The sequence below is a fragment of the Trachurus trachurus genome (genome assembly GCF_905171665.1).
Source record: "Trachurus trachurus genome assembly, chromosome: 1".
Classification (NCBI taxonomy): domain Eukaryota; kingdom Metazoa; phylum Chordata; class Actinopteri; order Carangiformes; family Carangidae; genus Trachurus; species Trachurus trachurus.
The window spans coordinates 40,601,326-40,615,828 of record NC_139891.1 but is presented as its reverse complement, the minus strand read 5'-3'; the positions used below and the strand labels follow the sequence as shown (position 1 = coordinate 40,615,828).

The 14,503-nt window shown below is 46.0% G+C and overlaps 1 protein-coding gene across 1 annotated transcript in view; it reads right to left on the bottom strand.

Moving 5' to 3' along the window:
• Positions 1–14,503, bottom strand: part of sos1 (son of sevenless homolog 1) — a 45,173-nt gene that overhangs the window by 29,046 nt on the left and 1,624 nt on the right. The window contains exons 2-9 of the mRNA XM_083969881.1: positions 13,604–13,729; positions 11,347–11,478; positions 10,501–10,665; positions 7,694–7,903; positions 4,581–4,724; positions 3,697–3,807; positions 2,860–2,958; positions 1,841–1,968 (exon numbers count right to left, since the gene is read on the bottom strand). Of these exons, the coding sequence (XP_083826007.1) occupies positions 1,841–1,968; positions 2,860–2,958; positions 3,697–3,807; positions 4,581–4,724; positions 7,694–7,903; positions 10,501–10,665; positions 11,347–11,478; positions 13,604–13,729 (1,115 nt within the window). The remainder of the gene's footprint in view (positions 1–1,840; positions 1,969–2,859; positions 2,959–3,696; positions 3,808–4,580; positions 4,725–7,693; positions 7,904–10,500; positions 10,666–11,346; positions 11,479–13,603; positions 13,730–14,503) is intronic.

Below are 14,503 nucleotides of genomic sequence, written 5' to 3'. Positions count from 1 at the left end.
TACCTCCACCTGCTTCCATCTACCTCCAACTACCTCCATCTACCTCCACCTGCTCCCATCTGCTCCCATCTACCTCCATCTATATCTACCAGGCTCCACTTACCCCACTCTGCCTCCACCTGTTTAAGCCTCAGCCATCTGTTACAGCTCAAACAACAAAGAAAGTGAAGTGACCTACGTCCTCATATCCACCTGCGTGTCATCCACCCATCTGTCTCTTCTTCCTCCTCCTCCTCCTCCTCTTCTTCCTCTTCCTCCTCCTCTTCCTCCTCTTCAGGTGAAGAAGGAGAAACTCTACGAAGCAGCAGCAGCAGCAGCTTCTCACTTCTCCTCTCTCTAACTCTCTAACAAACAGAACAATGAGCAGCTCAGTAGCTCCGCCCAGTCCTGACGCTGCTTCCTACACACACACACACACACACACACACACACACACACACACACACACACACACAGACCTAAACCTACGACCCTAACGACCCCCCACCCCCACCCCCCACCCGGTCTATTTTGGTACAGGATGGGAGGGGCTGCACACTGGACCTCTGTGTGTGTGTGTGTGTGTGTGTGTGTGTGTGTGTGTGTGTGTGTGTGTGTGTGTGTGTGTGTGTGTGAGCAGCTCTTTGTTCTCCTGCTCTGTGTTTCTTTATTGTTTACTTTCTGCTTGAAGGTTTTTGTTAAGTTCTGGTTCTGTTCTCTCAGCCGTGTGTGATGCAGGTGTATCCAGATGTTGATACCGTTAAACCCCGGTATACCGTATCACCGTGGCCAGTTAAAGGGACAACGAGGAGTTTCTATCTGGTTATAAAAAAGTCTGATATTAATGTGGATGAATCTCCGTTACCACTTGTTAATGGTCCATTTTAGATAAATCTATGGTTTTGTCTCTATGGTTATTTTGTTATTATTAGTGGTGGTGGAAATGCTGGGCGAGCCGACCAGCGTTTCTTTACTTTCGGTTTTGTGGCGAGTCATGAGAATAACGCCGCCGAATCTCCGTTTATGGTCGGAACTACGACGGTATGTGATCGTCTTCCAACCTCTGACTTTAATTCTTGATGAATGAAAACATGAGTCTGTCTTCTAGTAGTTCTTCTGTACCAATGTGGCCTTGCCATTGGATTTTGAGGATTCTTCTTAAACACATCGATTGCCTTGTTGTTTCCTTTGTTAATTTTCCTGTTTCACATCCATACACCAACACCGGCACCACCAGTGTTTTGTTCAGCCTCGGTTTCGTTCTTCTTGTGAGGCTCTTGGACATTCTTCGTCCTCGGTTACTGGGTTTTCTGATTCTTCTCTGTTGAGTACTTCCTTGAAGTGTGTTACAAATGGCCATGTTCTGGGATGTCATGTACTCAGTTTTATACTTGAATGCACCTGATGTGCCTGTACTGATGAGGATACCTTTCTTGTCAAGAAAATGCCAGAAGCCAAGGTTTTTGCAGAAGTTAGTGTGTTTTTCTTGCCGTCTTTCCCACCATCGCTCCAACAGCGACCGTCTGTTCTGGTCTGGACCTCGTCACCGTGTTCATTCACCAGCGCCTCTAGCGGTTACCTCAATATTGCAACTCGCGCACGCGTCGCGTCACCTCGCGTCGATATGTGCGTTCGGTCGCATCAAATGGACGCAGGATACGCGTAGCAGCCATGATGCGCTCGCGTACGCGTAGTTTACAGCAAGTACTGTAACACGGCCCTTAGGCAGTAGAATAAATCATATTTAGTAGGTAACACACCAGGTGTGTTTCCAGGTGTGTGTCAGGTGTGTGTGGTGTGTATGTGTGTGTGGTGTGTGTGTGTGTGTGTGGTGTGTGTGTAGTGTGTGTGTTGTACCTACCTGAGCCTCCTCTTGGCCAGGCTTCTGGAGCAGATTCTCTCCATGCTGCTCTGCAGGTTGAGCAGAGCTGTGATCGCCTGCTTCAGACACTCTTTATCCTCCTCATCCTCACTCTTCTCCTCCAGTTGCTGTGGAAACACACACACACACAGGTGGGTCAGGACCAGACTGCAGGTGGGACAGGTGAGCTGTAAAACCGCCACACTGGTCCACAGACCCCCATCCCCCTTCCTCCTCCCTCCACCAGGCCTGTAATAATCTGCAGAACATGACTGGAGGAATTTGAGGAGATTTAACTCCAGAGGGACAAAGGAGCTTAAAGCTGCTGGAGGAAAGACCAAGACCAGGACCGGACCAGCACTGGACCAGGACCGGACTGGACCAAGACCAGGACTGGACCGGACCAAGACCAGGACCGGACCAAGACCAGGACTGGACCGGACCAAGACCAGGACTGGACCGGACCAAGACCAGGACTGGACCGGTCCAAGACCAGGACCGGCTTGTTGAATCTCGGACCCAACACGGCCGGAGTCACAAGCGTTAATTAATTAATTCACAACGCAACTGCGGGCAAAAAAAAAAAAAGAGAAAAAGAAAGGCAGCAGCAACACTGGTTTTGAGACAGTTAAGTTAAGTTGTTGATAAGCTGTGTGATGTGTGAGAGTGAGTGACTATGCAGAGTGTGTCAGTCACTCTGCTGTGCTGGTGGTTAGTGGATAGTGGATGCAGTTGGATACACGGCGCCCTCTACAGGATAAACAGCCTCATGTCGGGGATCTTTTCAAAGTAAAACCAAGTCTTATTTCCTGCATTTTATTTCTGAAAATATCGGTGACAATCGGCGAGTTTTGGCCGATTACCGATTATTCTCAAACAGGCTATAATCGGCCAATTTAATCTGCTCGCCGATAAATCGGTCGGGCCCTAGTGTGTACAGGTGTAGTACAGGTGTAGTACAGGTGTAGTACAGGTGTAGTACAGGTGGAGTACAGGTGGAGTACAGGTGTAGTTCTCACCTTGAGCATCTCAAACAGGTGCAGACAGTGGTAAACGGGGGTGAGCAGCAGTCGGGGCAGAACGTACTGAACTGCCTCTTTAAAACCTTCACAGATGGACTGGACACACACAGACAGAGACACAGCTTCATCATCATCATCATCATCACTTACAGAGGGGGCGGGGCTTAGAGAGGGGGTGGGGCTAGAGCACTGTAAAAGAGAGTAACAACACCACCATTGACTCCCGTGGTAAGGCTTTAGGGTTTAAGGGTGTAAGGGTTTAAGGGTTTAAGGGTTTAAGGGTTTAAGGGTTTAAGGGTTTGAGGGTTTGAGGGTTTAAGGGTTTAAGGGTTTTGCGCCCCTAGTGGCAGGATATGGGTATTGCAACAGCGCCCAGAAAACCCATTCACTCCAATGTATGTGTGTTGCCCACTTGCTGGTAAATTGATGAAAACGGCCGTGTTTTTGTTTTTAGGTGTCTTGGTCATATCAGATTATACTTATAATTAGTTTATTACAAAATGTAGATTGAAACATTCATGTAGACAACTGTTTTGTTTTTACTCTCCTATGTGTTAATGTTTATCTGTAAAGGATCCTCAATGATGCTATTAACGTGGGTGATCTATAAATGTCCTTAAATGATTGAAAACACCACACTGCTCATTCACCAACAATGCAGAGATGTCAGTTCTTTTGCAAAACCCATATTCCTCCACCAGGAGGCGCTGCCATTGGACCAATGCTGTCCTTACTCTCTTTTACAGAGCTCTAGGCGGGGCTTACAGGGGGGGGGGCTTACAGAGGGGGCGGGGCTTACAGAGGGGTGGGGCTTAGAGAGGGGGAGGGGCTTACCTGCAGGTGGAAGGCAGCTCCAGGTTTAGACACCTGACTCAGGAAGTGTTGATGGAAACCGGAGCGCAGGATGTCCTGAGAGTACGTCTCATAGGGGTCAAAGGCCAACTCCTGTTAGAGGAAATACAGACCATAATAGATAGATAGATGGACAGACAGACAGACAGATAGATAATCATCATTGTGGATTATTATGGTCCTTTCCTACTAGCGCAACACGGCTCGACACGGTTCTACTCGGATTTTATTAATTTATTATTTTTAGCTTCTTTGCTTTTACACACTAGTGTGACGTCCGACAGGAATCAAAGCCGTTAAGTTTAAAAACAGACTGGCAGCAGCCACACGGATCTACTGACATGACTGACTTGTTATTCTGTCACCTGAGGTAACGAGGTGAACGAGTGAGTTTGGAGCTGACGAGCAGAGACCGAGACCGAGACCACCATGACTTTGAGGGGGTCAAAGTCATGGTAACTGGTAGTGGAAACTCTGCTTTACATTGTTTGTGGCATCATCATAAAAAAAGGGTTTTCTGGGATAAAGGGGCAGATTAAATACGAGATTCATTCAGATTTGAGAGTTCTTTATTTTTATTGTCGTTCAATGCAGGATAATTTATTGTCTCATATTTCCGTGTATCTCGCTTTTTTGTGTTTGGGCGTGTAGAGGGCGGGATATGAGGCGTGTTCACATCTGCACTTTTCTTGGGTCCGGTGTGATTTATCAATGGAAGTTGTGGTTTAGAGTTGTGATTACGCACAGTTTGATAGATCTGAAAAGGGTGTAAATATTTTGGGTGTACGCCATTTTGGGCTTTTCGCCATACGTCAACATTTCGTAGCACTTTTACATTTCCTGTTTGAGTGTTGAGGTGAACGAACCTCAGCCAGGTCCTCGAAGCAGCTTCCCACCAGAGGATGAGGACTTCCTTCGTCCGTCATCTCCACCGTGTCCTCGATGAGGCCGAGCAGCTTCACCGTCACCTCGTGGATGTCCACGATCCGGCTGAAGATGCTGTCCACGTCCTGACGGGGGACCAAGCAGACCGCTCAGTATATCAAATATAATACATCCATCTTTGGTTTATGCAGTGCTTCAATATTTTGTAATACAAGTGACAAAGGTGTCCTATGAATAAGTAAATAAATGAAAAAAACAATAGATGGGAGAAAAATTAGAAAAAAAAGTACAACACAGAGGAGACCATAGGATAAAAGAAAAATGAAAACACTGCTGTCCAGAAATGTTCTAGTTTGGGACAGAGTGTGTAGCTGTGAAGTAGATTTGCCTCCGCTTGGTTACATTTTTCACAGATGGGTGATATTTCTGGGAATATTCTATGTAATTTTGATTAATTCTTGAGTAATGCAGCCTATGCAGAATGTTAAACTGGATCAGACAGTGTCTAGCATTTAGGGAGCGTTGAGTGTTGATATATCTCAGGCTTTCCTTCCATTTATATCTGTCCGTGGAGTGAAACTTTGGAATAGCTTACCATAAGATATTTAAGATAGTAAAAATGTTGCCCATTTAAAAACAATGTTTAAAAATAACATTCTTGAAAAGTATATAATTGAAAATGTTGAGAGCAACAAAGGGAAATAATTAACTTAATTTAGCAACAAACATGAAGTTTTTTTGTTTGTTTCTGACTGTTTTTTAGCATGTGTTTGTAGTTGAGGATTATTATGGGTTGTGTAATGTAACCTAGGAAATTTACACCTGTTTTGTTTTTGAGTTGTGAAGGTTTGTGGATATAGGATGATCGGTGGGGGACGTACTGTGTAGGTATATGTGTGTATGTGTGTATATGTGTGTGTGTGTGTATGCATTAGACTGCTTATGGTTTTTATAATGAAATGAGAAACGAGGGTGCGGCAGCTATGAGCTTTGTTTCAGCCGCAACCCTTTTCCACCAGCTATATAGTATTTGTTACTACCTTGAATTTGTTTTGTTGAAATTTTGATGCTGTGATCGAAATAAAACATTCATTCATTCATTCATTCATTCATATAAGAGACAGTGGATGGGAGCAGAGCATTGAGCTGGTGACAGCGTGGTACCTACCCATTTAGAGAGACAGGAAGTGGAACTTTTTCTATCATTGGAGCAGCCTCTCATGGAGTATCTTTCCATATATTGAATATCTTTGACTTGTCTAATGTCTTGTTCAATAAAGTTTTCAATCAATCAAACAGGGCGTTGAGCTGGTGGACAGTGTGGTACCTACGTGGTGTGAGAAGAGCATGGGGCTGGAGGTGAAGGGTACCTACGTGGTGTGAGTAGAGCATGGGGCTGGAGGTGAACGGTACCTACGTGGTGTGAGTAGAGCATGGGGCTGAAGGTGAACGGTACCTACGTGGTGAGAGAAGAGCATGGGGCTGAAGGTGAAGGGTACCTACGTGGTGAGAGTAGAGCATGGGGCTGAAGGTGAACGGTACCTACGTGGTGTGAGTAGAGCATGGGGCTGAAGGTAAAGGGTATCTACGTGGTGTGAGTAGAGCATGGGGCTGAAGGTGAAGGGTACCTACGTGGTGAGAGAAGAGCATGGGGCTGAAGGTAAAGGGTACCTACGTGGTGTGAGTAGAGCATGGGGCTGAAGGTAAAGGGTACCTACGTGGTGTGAGTAGATCATAGAGCTGAAGGTAAAGGGTACCTACGTGGTGTGAGTAGAGCATGGGGCTGAAGGTAAAGGGTACCTACGTGGTGTGAGTAGAGCATGGGGCTGAAGGTAAAGGGTACCTACGTGGTGAGAGAAGAGCATGGGGCTGAAGGTGAACGGTACCTACGTGGTGTGAGAAGAGCATGGGGCTGAAGGTGAACGGTACCTACGTGGTGTGAGAAGAGCATGGGGCTGAAGGTGAACGGTACCTACGTGGTGTGAGTAGAGCATGGGGCTGAAGGTAAAGGGTACCTACGTGGTGAGAGAAGAGCATGGGGCTGGAGGTAAAGGGTACCTACGTGGTGTGAGTAGAGCATGGGGCTGAAGGTAAAGGGTACCTACGTGGTGAGAGAAGAGCATGGGGCTGAAGGTGAACGGTACCTACGTGGTGTGAGTAGAGCATGGGGCTGGAGGTAAAGGGTATCTACGTGGTGTGAGTAGAGCATAGGGCTGAAGGTAAAGGGTACCTACGTGGTGTGAGTAGATCATAGGGCTGAAGGTAAAGGGTACCTACGTGGTGTGAGTAGAGCATGGGGCTGGAGGTGAAGGGTACCTACGTGGTGTGAGTAGAGCATGGGGCTGGAGGTAAAGGGTACCTACGTGGTGTGAGTAGAGCATGGGGCTGAAGGTGAAGGGTACCTACGTGGTGAGAGAAGAGCATGGGGCTGAAGGTAAAGGGTACCTACGTGGTGAGAGAAGAGCATGGGGCTGAAGGTAAAGGGTACCTACGTGGTGTGAGTAGAGCATGGGGCTGGAGGTAAAGGGTACCTACGTGGTGTGAGTAGAGCATGGGGCTGAAGGTGAAGGGTACCTACGTGGTGTGAGTAGAGCATGGGGCTGAAGGTGAACGGTACCTACGTGGTGTGAGTAGAGCATGGGGCTGAAGGTGAACGGTACCTACGTGGTGTGAGTAGAGCATGGGGCTGGAGGTGAACGGTACCTACGTGGTGTGAGTAGAGCATTGGGCTGAAGGTGAACGGTACCTACGTGGTGTGAGTAGAGCATGGGGCTGAAGGTGAACGGTACCTACGTGGTGAGAGTAGAGCATGGGGCTGAAGGTGAACGGTACCTACGTGGTGTGAGTAGAGCATGGGGCTGGAGGTGAAGGGTACCTACGTGGTGTGAGTAGAGCATGGGGCTGGAGGTAAAGGGTACCTACGTGGTGTGAGTAGAGCATGGGGCTGAAGGTAAAGGGTACCTACGTGGTGTGAGTAGAGCATGGGGCTGAAGGTGAACGGTACCTACGTGGTGTGAGTAGAGCATGGGGCTGAAGGTGAACGGTACCTACGTGGTGTGAGTAGAGCATGGGGCTGAAGGTAAAGGGTACCTACGTGGTGAGAGAAGAGCATGGGGCTGGAGGTGAAGGGCTCTCTGAACACCTTGATCAGCAGGTTGAGCTGCCTCAGGTACTGACGGCCGTCGGCCATGAAGCTACGAACCAGCTCGTAGTAACTCTGCTCCTCATTGGTCGACGGCTCCTCGTCCATCAGAGGGAAACCGCTGATGTCCTCCTCGTCCTGGTGGAACATGTCCATCAGCACCTACACACAGGTCACACACAGACAATGTATGGACTTAGTGGACTATAAAACAGCATTGATAATGTACAAAGTGTATAACAACTTGTTACCTTGTAAAATTGTGAACATGTTTAAAAAAAAAAGGGAATGTAGATATGAGCTCCGAGGGAAACGTATGATTGAAAAAACAAAGTCCAGGACTAAAATAAAAGATCAATGTATGAGAAGAAATCTTACTTTTACCTTCGAAAATATCCATATGTAACAGATTCAGAGAAATGCAATATAATATCTTACAAAATGTTTATATATCTCCATATATGTATAGTAAATATACAGCAGGGGCCTCTCCAAATTGCCCAAATGTAAGACTATCTTAGGGACAAGATTCCACTGCCTCTGGGAATGTGAAAAGATTCAACGGTTTTGGCAAACTGTATGTTCTGAGGTTAGTGTGATAATTAAACAGCAACTACAGCCTATTACCAATATTGTGTTTATTGGGATTTATCCCTGAATCAATAAGATCACATAAGAACACTGTACACTTTTTGCTTCTGTTGGGCTGAAAGGCTGTTATGACCAAATGGGTTAGAGATGAATGATGAATGTCTTTGATATCAAACTATATTTCTCTGGAAAGACTAAGATTTCAAATTAACCAGTCAGAATGACCTTTTTACAGCAAAGTTTGACAAAGTGTTAAAGTAGCTGGGAACTCAGAGTGCAACTGGCTGAAATGTTAAGACCTAACAAGGACCTTTGAGATCATTGTTGTGGAATATACTCTGGATTTGCTACATACTGTATCTGACTGTTATAATTTTGAAAATGTTCAATAAAATGAATTTTCCCCCCCCAAAAATAAAAGATCAATGTATTTCTGTAAGGGCTGTAAATATATGGAATGCACTTGATGACGATTTGAAGATGTGCCAGTCAATGTATGAATTCAAACGTTTGTTTCAGAATAAGGTATTTGATAAATATGAGAGATGTGGTTGACGTAGCTGACACTATTATGGAATTATGTTTGGGATTTTGTGCAAAAGGATGTGATTTCTGTTTGATGTTTTGAATGATGTGATCTGATGAAGTTGATCATGTAAGAAGGGTAAGTAGGTGAAGATAAGTGATAGCTTCATCCTATTCCTTTTCAGTTTGGCTCTTTTCTAGTTGAACTGATGTTTTCTGTTGGACTTTTAACTTTGAATGACCTGACTGAAATAAACACATTTTCATTCATTCATTCACACACACACAACGACACCATGTGGCAGATCTCATGATACACAATGGAAAGATCTACAAAATCTTACCAAGAATATTTGTCTTTTTTCTACTCAAAGTAAGACTCATCACATTAAAAAGCAGCTTGTTTTTAGACACTTTTTACTTCTTTCAAGCAGATTTTCACTTGAAATAAGTAGAAAAATCTGATAGTGGAGCAAGTTTTTCTTTCTTATTACAAGCACAAAAAACTTGCTTTCACTGGCAGATTTTTCTACTTATTTCAAGTGAAAATTAGTTTGAAACAAGTGAAAATGATCTAAAAACAAGTTAATTTTTAGGTGATGAGTCTTATTTTAAGTGGAAAGAGATTAGTTTTGACTAGAAATGAGACATTTTGACAAGAAATAAGACAAATATTCTTGGAAAGATGTAGAGTTTTTGCAGTATACGACTCTGTGTAGTGTTGCTGTTGTTGTGTTGTGGGTGTTTTTGTTGTTGTAGTGGTTGATGTGTTGTGTAGTCGTGTACCTTTTCACCTCTCATCCAAGAGGCTTCTTGGATTTTGGGATGGGATTGAATCCTGGGGGTAAAGCCGGTAGTATTGTGTTTTGTCAATGACCCCTTCTTTTTGTAATTGTTGTAGACATTCTATCACCTTCTTTTTATCGCCACTGGTCGGGTCTCGTTTCAGAGTTTCATAAGTGTTAGAGTTGCTGAGTAGTGCAGATATCTTAGCCTGGTAGTCAGTTGTATTGAGCACAACTGAGCATCTACCCTTGTCTGCTGGGAGGACTGTGATGTTTTGGTCTTTGCTCAAAGCCGTCACTGCTTTCCTCTCCTCAAAGGTGAGGTTAGAGGGGGGGACCTTAGCCTCGGCCACCGCCGCTGACACTTTTAACCTTAGCTGGTTAAGTTGTTTTTCCTTATAGCAGATTCTGTAGCTGTAATCAAATCCACTATAGGTAGACTAGGCGCTCTTTGGGTGTCATGGCGAAAGATCTCTAGTCTCCACACCAGATAGTTGGACCAGTCCCAGCCTGGTCAGATGCTACATGAACTGATGAAGGTGAAACGTCTTCTAGACAAATAACTAAGTCCAGTTGCTTTACATTTAACCTCCTTTGAAATAGTATGACCTGGACAAATGAGAATATGCACCGGCTTGTTGTGTAGTGTAGTTGTGTAGTAGTTGTGTAGTAGTAGTTGTGTAGTACCTTGTCAGCACACATGGCCACGGTGATGTCCTGCTGGGAGATCTCGTAGTGACGGATGTTCCTGACGTAGCTGTGTTGTAGTGTTGTAGTGTTGTTCTGTAGTGTAGTGTAGTGGTTGTGTAGTGTAGTAGTGAAGTTGTGTAGTAGTTGTGTAGTGTAGTTGTGTAGTACCTTGTCTGCACACATGGCCACGGTGATGTCCTGCTGGGAGATCTCGTAGTGACGGATGTTCCTGACGTAGTTCCCAGCCAGCTTCAGGATGTCAGCAGAGATGTACTCCAGCACCGCCACCATGTAGACAGACACCTGGTGGTCCACCTTGTAGCCCAGCACCTCCTGCAAGGCATCATGGGAAACACACGGCATCATGGGAAACACAGTCAGCAAGGCATCATGGGAGACGCAGTCAGCACAGCAAGGCATCATGGGAAACACACGGCATCATGGGAAACACACGGCATCATGGGAAATCAGTCAGCAAGGCATCATGGGAAACACACGAAGTCAAGCAGTATATTAAAACCATTGAAAAATCTAATAACACAAAAGCTATCAAGACCTTGAACCTATGTGCTCTCTACAACATATTTTTATAATGCAATCTGTAAAAAATGCCTTTATGCATGTAACCCCCTGGCGACAATATTTGTTGTCGTGTTGAATTGTATTGTTTTGCACAATTTTCAATAAAGTTATGAAAAAAAAAAAAAAAACTACCAGAGAATTTCTAATATTGAGGAGAAGTGCCACTCTCGTCCAACTTCAGGGTTTTCGGAACACAAAAAAGAAAAAAAAAAATCATTGGAAAGCAGATCAGCAGACACCGGTCACTACTTCATTTATTAAGTAGCTACACCGGTCACTACTTGCCGGGAGGAGGTGGGGCCTAAGGGGGCGGGGCCTAAGGGGCGGGGCCAGCGGAGGGGGTGGGGCCTAAGGGGGCGGGGCCTAAGGGGCGTGGCCAGCGGAGGGGGTGGGGCCTAAGGGGGCGGAGCTTACAGAGGAGGCGGGGCCTACCTTCAGCAGCGGGTGTATCTTGTCCACCGGCAGCGCCAGCGGGTTTCTCCTCTTCCTCTTCTCGATGGCGGCCTGAGCGTCGGCGATCGCCCACTTGTCGATGGGATGAGGAAAACTCTTCTGGACTCGTTCCTGAGGGGAGAAGGAGAGTCACACCTGTCCTCTGCTCTGATTGGACGGCTGCAATCACACCGTTCACCACCTGTGACCATCACATCCACGTGCTCTCGCTGCAGCCAATCAGCTGCAGCCTGTGCTCTGACATCACACAGGAGATCTACAGTAGAAACGGGACACAGCCGCTTCTAGGGACGTCACCGTTACACCTGTTTTCACAATTAATCGCGGTATTAAATGCCACAAGTAATTGATCGTTAAGATTCCTAAATACCGTCACTTTCCAAAAAAAGATTATGTTGCAACTACATCTGCAGATGTGCACAGAAGTAAAGGAGAAGGCACAGATACTGGTCCATTTACGTAACACTTAAAGGACAGGAATTTAATTTCAAACTTTTCCCCCGGGGGGATTAATAACTGGTCCTATATTAAAGGGATAGTATCATTTTTTTAAAGTGTGGTTGTATGATCTCCAAATAGCCCCTAAGTACTTTAATTGCAGTAGAAGACTCTCTGCACTCCTCCCGTTAGCAACGCCAGCCCATAATAGCCCTGTCCAGAGATTTACAACATACAGTGTTGTGAACAGACCCAAAGAAACGGCCTATTTTCACGGCCTAAAAGAGGTTTAACCTGAAAAAAAATACACAGTTCCATTGTTCGCTATAATATAATTTTATGTTGTATGTTGTAAATCTCTGGGCAGGGCTATTATGGGCTGGCGTTGCTAACGGGAGGAGTGCAGAGAGTCTTCTACTGCAATTAAAGTACTTAGGGGCTATTTGTAGATCATACAACCCCACTTTAAAAAAATGATACTATCCCTTTAAGAGATTAGTAATGTAATTATTAGGGGTGTGACGATACACTCATCTCACGAGACGAGACACGATATCGGGTTCACGAGATCGAGACGAGACAAGACTACAATGACAAAATCTCTGACTGGACCAACAGACTTTTATTTAACCGAGTTGCACATGCATTTTGAAATGTTTTATTATAACTCTTTACATGCATGACGTAAGCATGAGCTTTTAATAAACTTCTTCTTCCACAAATTGAAACTAAAAAAAAACTTTATTTTTTTCAAGTGCAAACAATATTATGTGCAGTATTTCCTCTAGGATGTTTTTAAGTCGTGGCAGGAGATCTGGTCACACCCCTAGTAATTATATTCTGTATTTGATATTACACATTCATAGTGTTGTGAAATGTATTGATGCATAACATCTATAACGGTGACATCACTAGGCGCATGCTGTGGCGGTCGGCGATGAACCGACTCAACACGTCACCAGACGAGGACACACCACCTGAGGCTGAGGAGCAGTGAGGGGTCAAAGGTCAAAGGTCAGAGGGTCAAGGGCTGGGGGGTTAGAGGTCGGGGGGGGGGGGGGGGGGGGGGGTCAGTGTGGTAAAACGCCAGCGTTGTGGCGTTTTAGCCGACAGCACCTGGTTGTGTCACTGCAGCCTCCTGCAGCTGGAAACAAGAGACAGATCGGACCAATCACACGGCAGCCTCACAGTGATGTCATCAGCTACAGTCTGGACTTCCCTCCGCTCTACGTAGTTTAGTTCTATACAGCAGATACAGAGTCCTCCAGTAAACCCTGAACACCGTCCGCGAGGCCTGGGCCGTACAGAGTTGTTTTAGAGGGAAATACAGAGACTGATGATGAAAAACTGTCCCTGAAGGCAACGCGCATCAGCGGTTTTACATGAATTTCCCTCTAAAACAACTCTGTGTGGTAACGTTGTGTTATTATCTCATAGCGTGGTGAATGTGCAGCTCACAACTTGTCCACCAGAGCGTTGTGGAGTTGTTGGATTGTGTATGTGATGAGTTTGATGAGGGAAACCAAGAAATCCCATAATGAGCCTCCGTAGCGTAGCTCTGAGCAGCTCACGGCTCTGCTCCGCCGTTCTAAAAATAGCTTGCACCGACAATTAAAGGTAACGAACCTACTGCTATGACTATAGGGGTTATGGCGATGGGCAACTATCCCTTTAAATATAGGTCGATAAATATCGATATCGATCGATGTAAATGTTTCTATGGATACGCTTTGTGTCTATATTATCTGGTTATTGATCTGCGTGCGTGCGTGCGTGTCTGTGTGTGTGTGTGCTTCACCTCCACGTCCTGCACGGTGCGCGGCTGAGCCTGACACAACATGCTGAGCAGCAGCAGAATCAGCTCCTCGATGTACTGCAGCGCCTCCTGCTGGGACACCAGGTTAGGGTGCACCTGGTTCAACACCTGTTAGAGACATAGAGACACCAGGTTAGGGTGCACCAGTCTGCCATCCAGTCCTCCCATTAAGCTGGTCTGTCCTCTCTTCCTATGAACCAGTCTGCCATCCAGTCCTCCCATTAAGCTGGTCTGCCCTCTCTTCCTATGAACCAGTCTGCCATCCAGTCCTCCCATTAAGCTGGTCTGCCCTCTCTTCCTATGAACCAGTCTGCCATCCAGTCCTCCCATTAAGCTGGTCTGTCCTCTCTTCCTATGAACCAGTCTGCCATCCAGTCCTCCCATTAAGCTGGTCTGCCCTCTCTTCCCATGAACCAGTCTGCCATCCAGTCCTCCCATTAAGCTGGTCTGTCCTCTCTTCCTATGAACCAGTCTGCCATCCAGTCCTCCCATTAAGCTGGTCTGTCCTCTCTTCCTATGAACCAGTCTGCCATCCAGTCCTCCCATTAAGCTGGTCTGTCCTCCATGAACCAGTCTGCCATCCAGTCCTCCCATTAAGCTGGTCTGCCCTCTCTTCCTATGAACCAGTCTGCCATCCAGTCCTCCCATTAAGCTGGTCTGTCCTCTCTTCCCATGAACCAGTCTGCCATCCAGTCCTCCCATTAAGCTGGTCTGTCCTCTCTTCCTATGAACCAGTCTGCCATCCAGTCCTCCCATTAAGCTGGTCTGTCCTCTCTTCCTATGAACCAGTCTGCCCTCCAGTCCTCCCATTAAGCTGGTCTGTCCTCTCTTCCTATGAACCAGTCTGCCATCCAGTCCTCCCATTAAGCTGGTCTGCCCTCT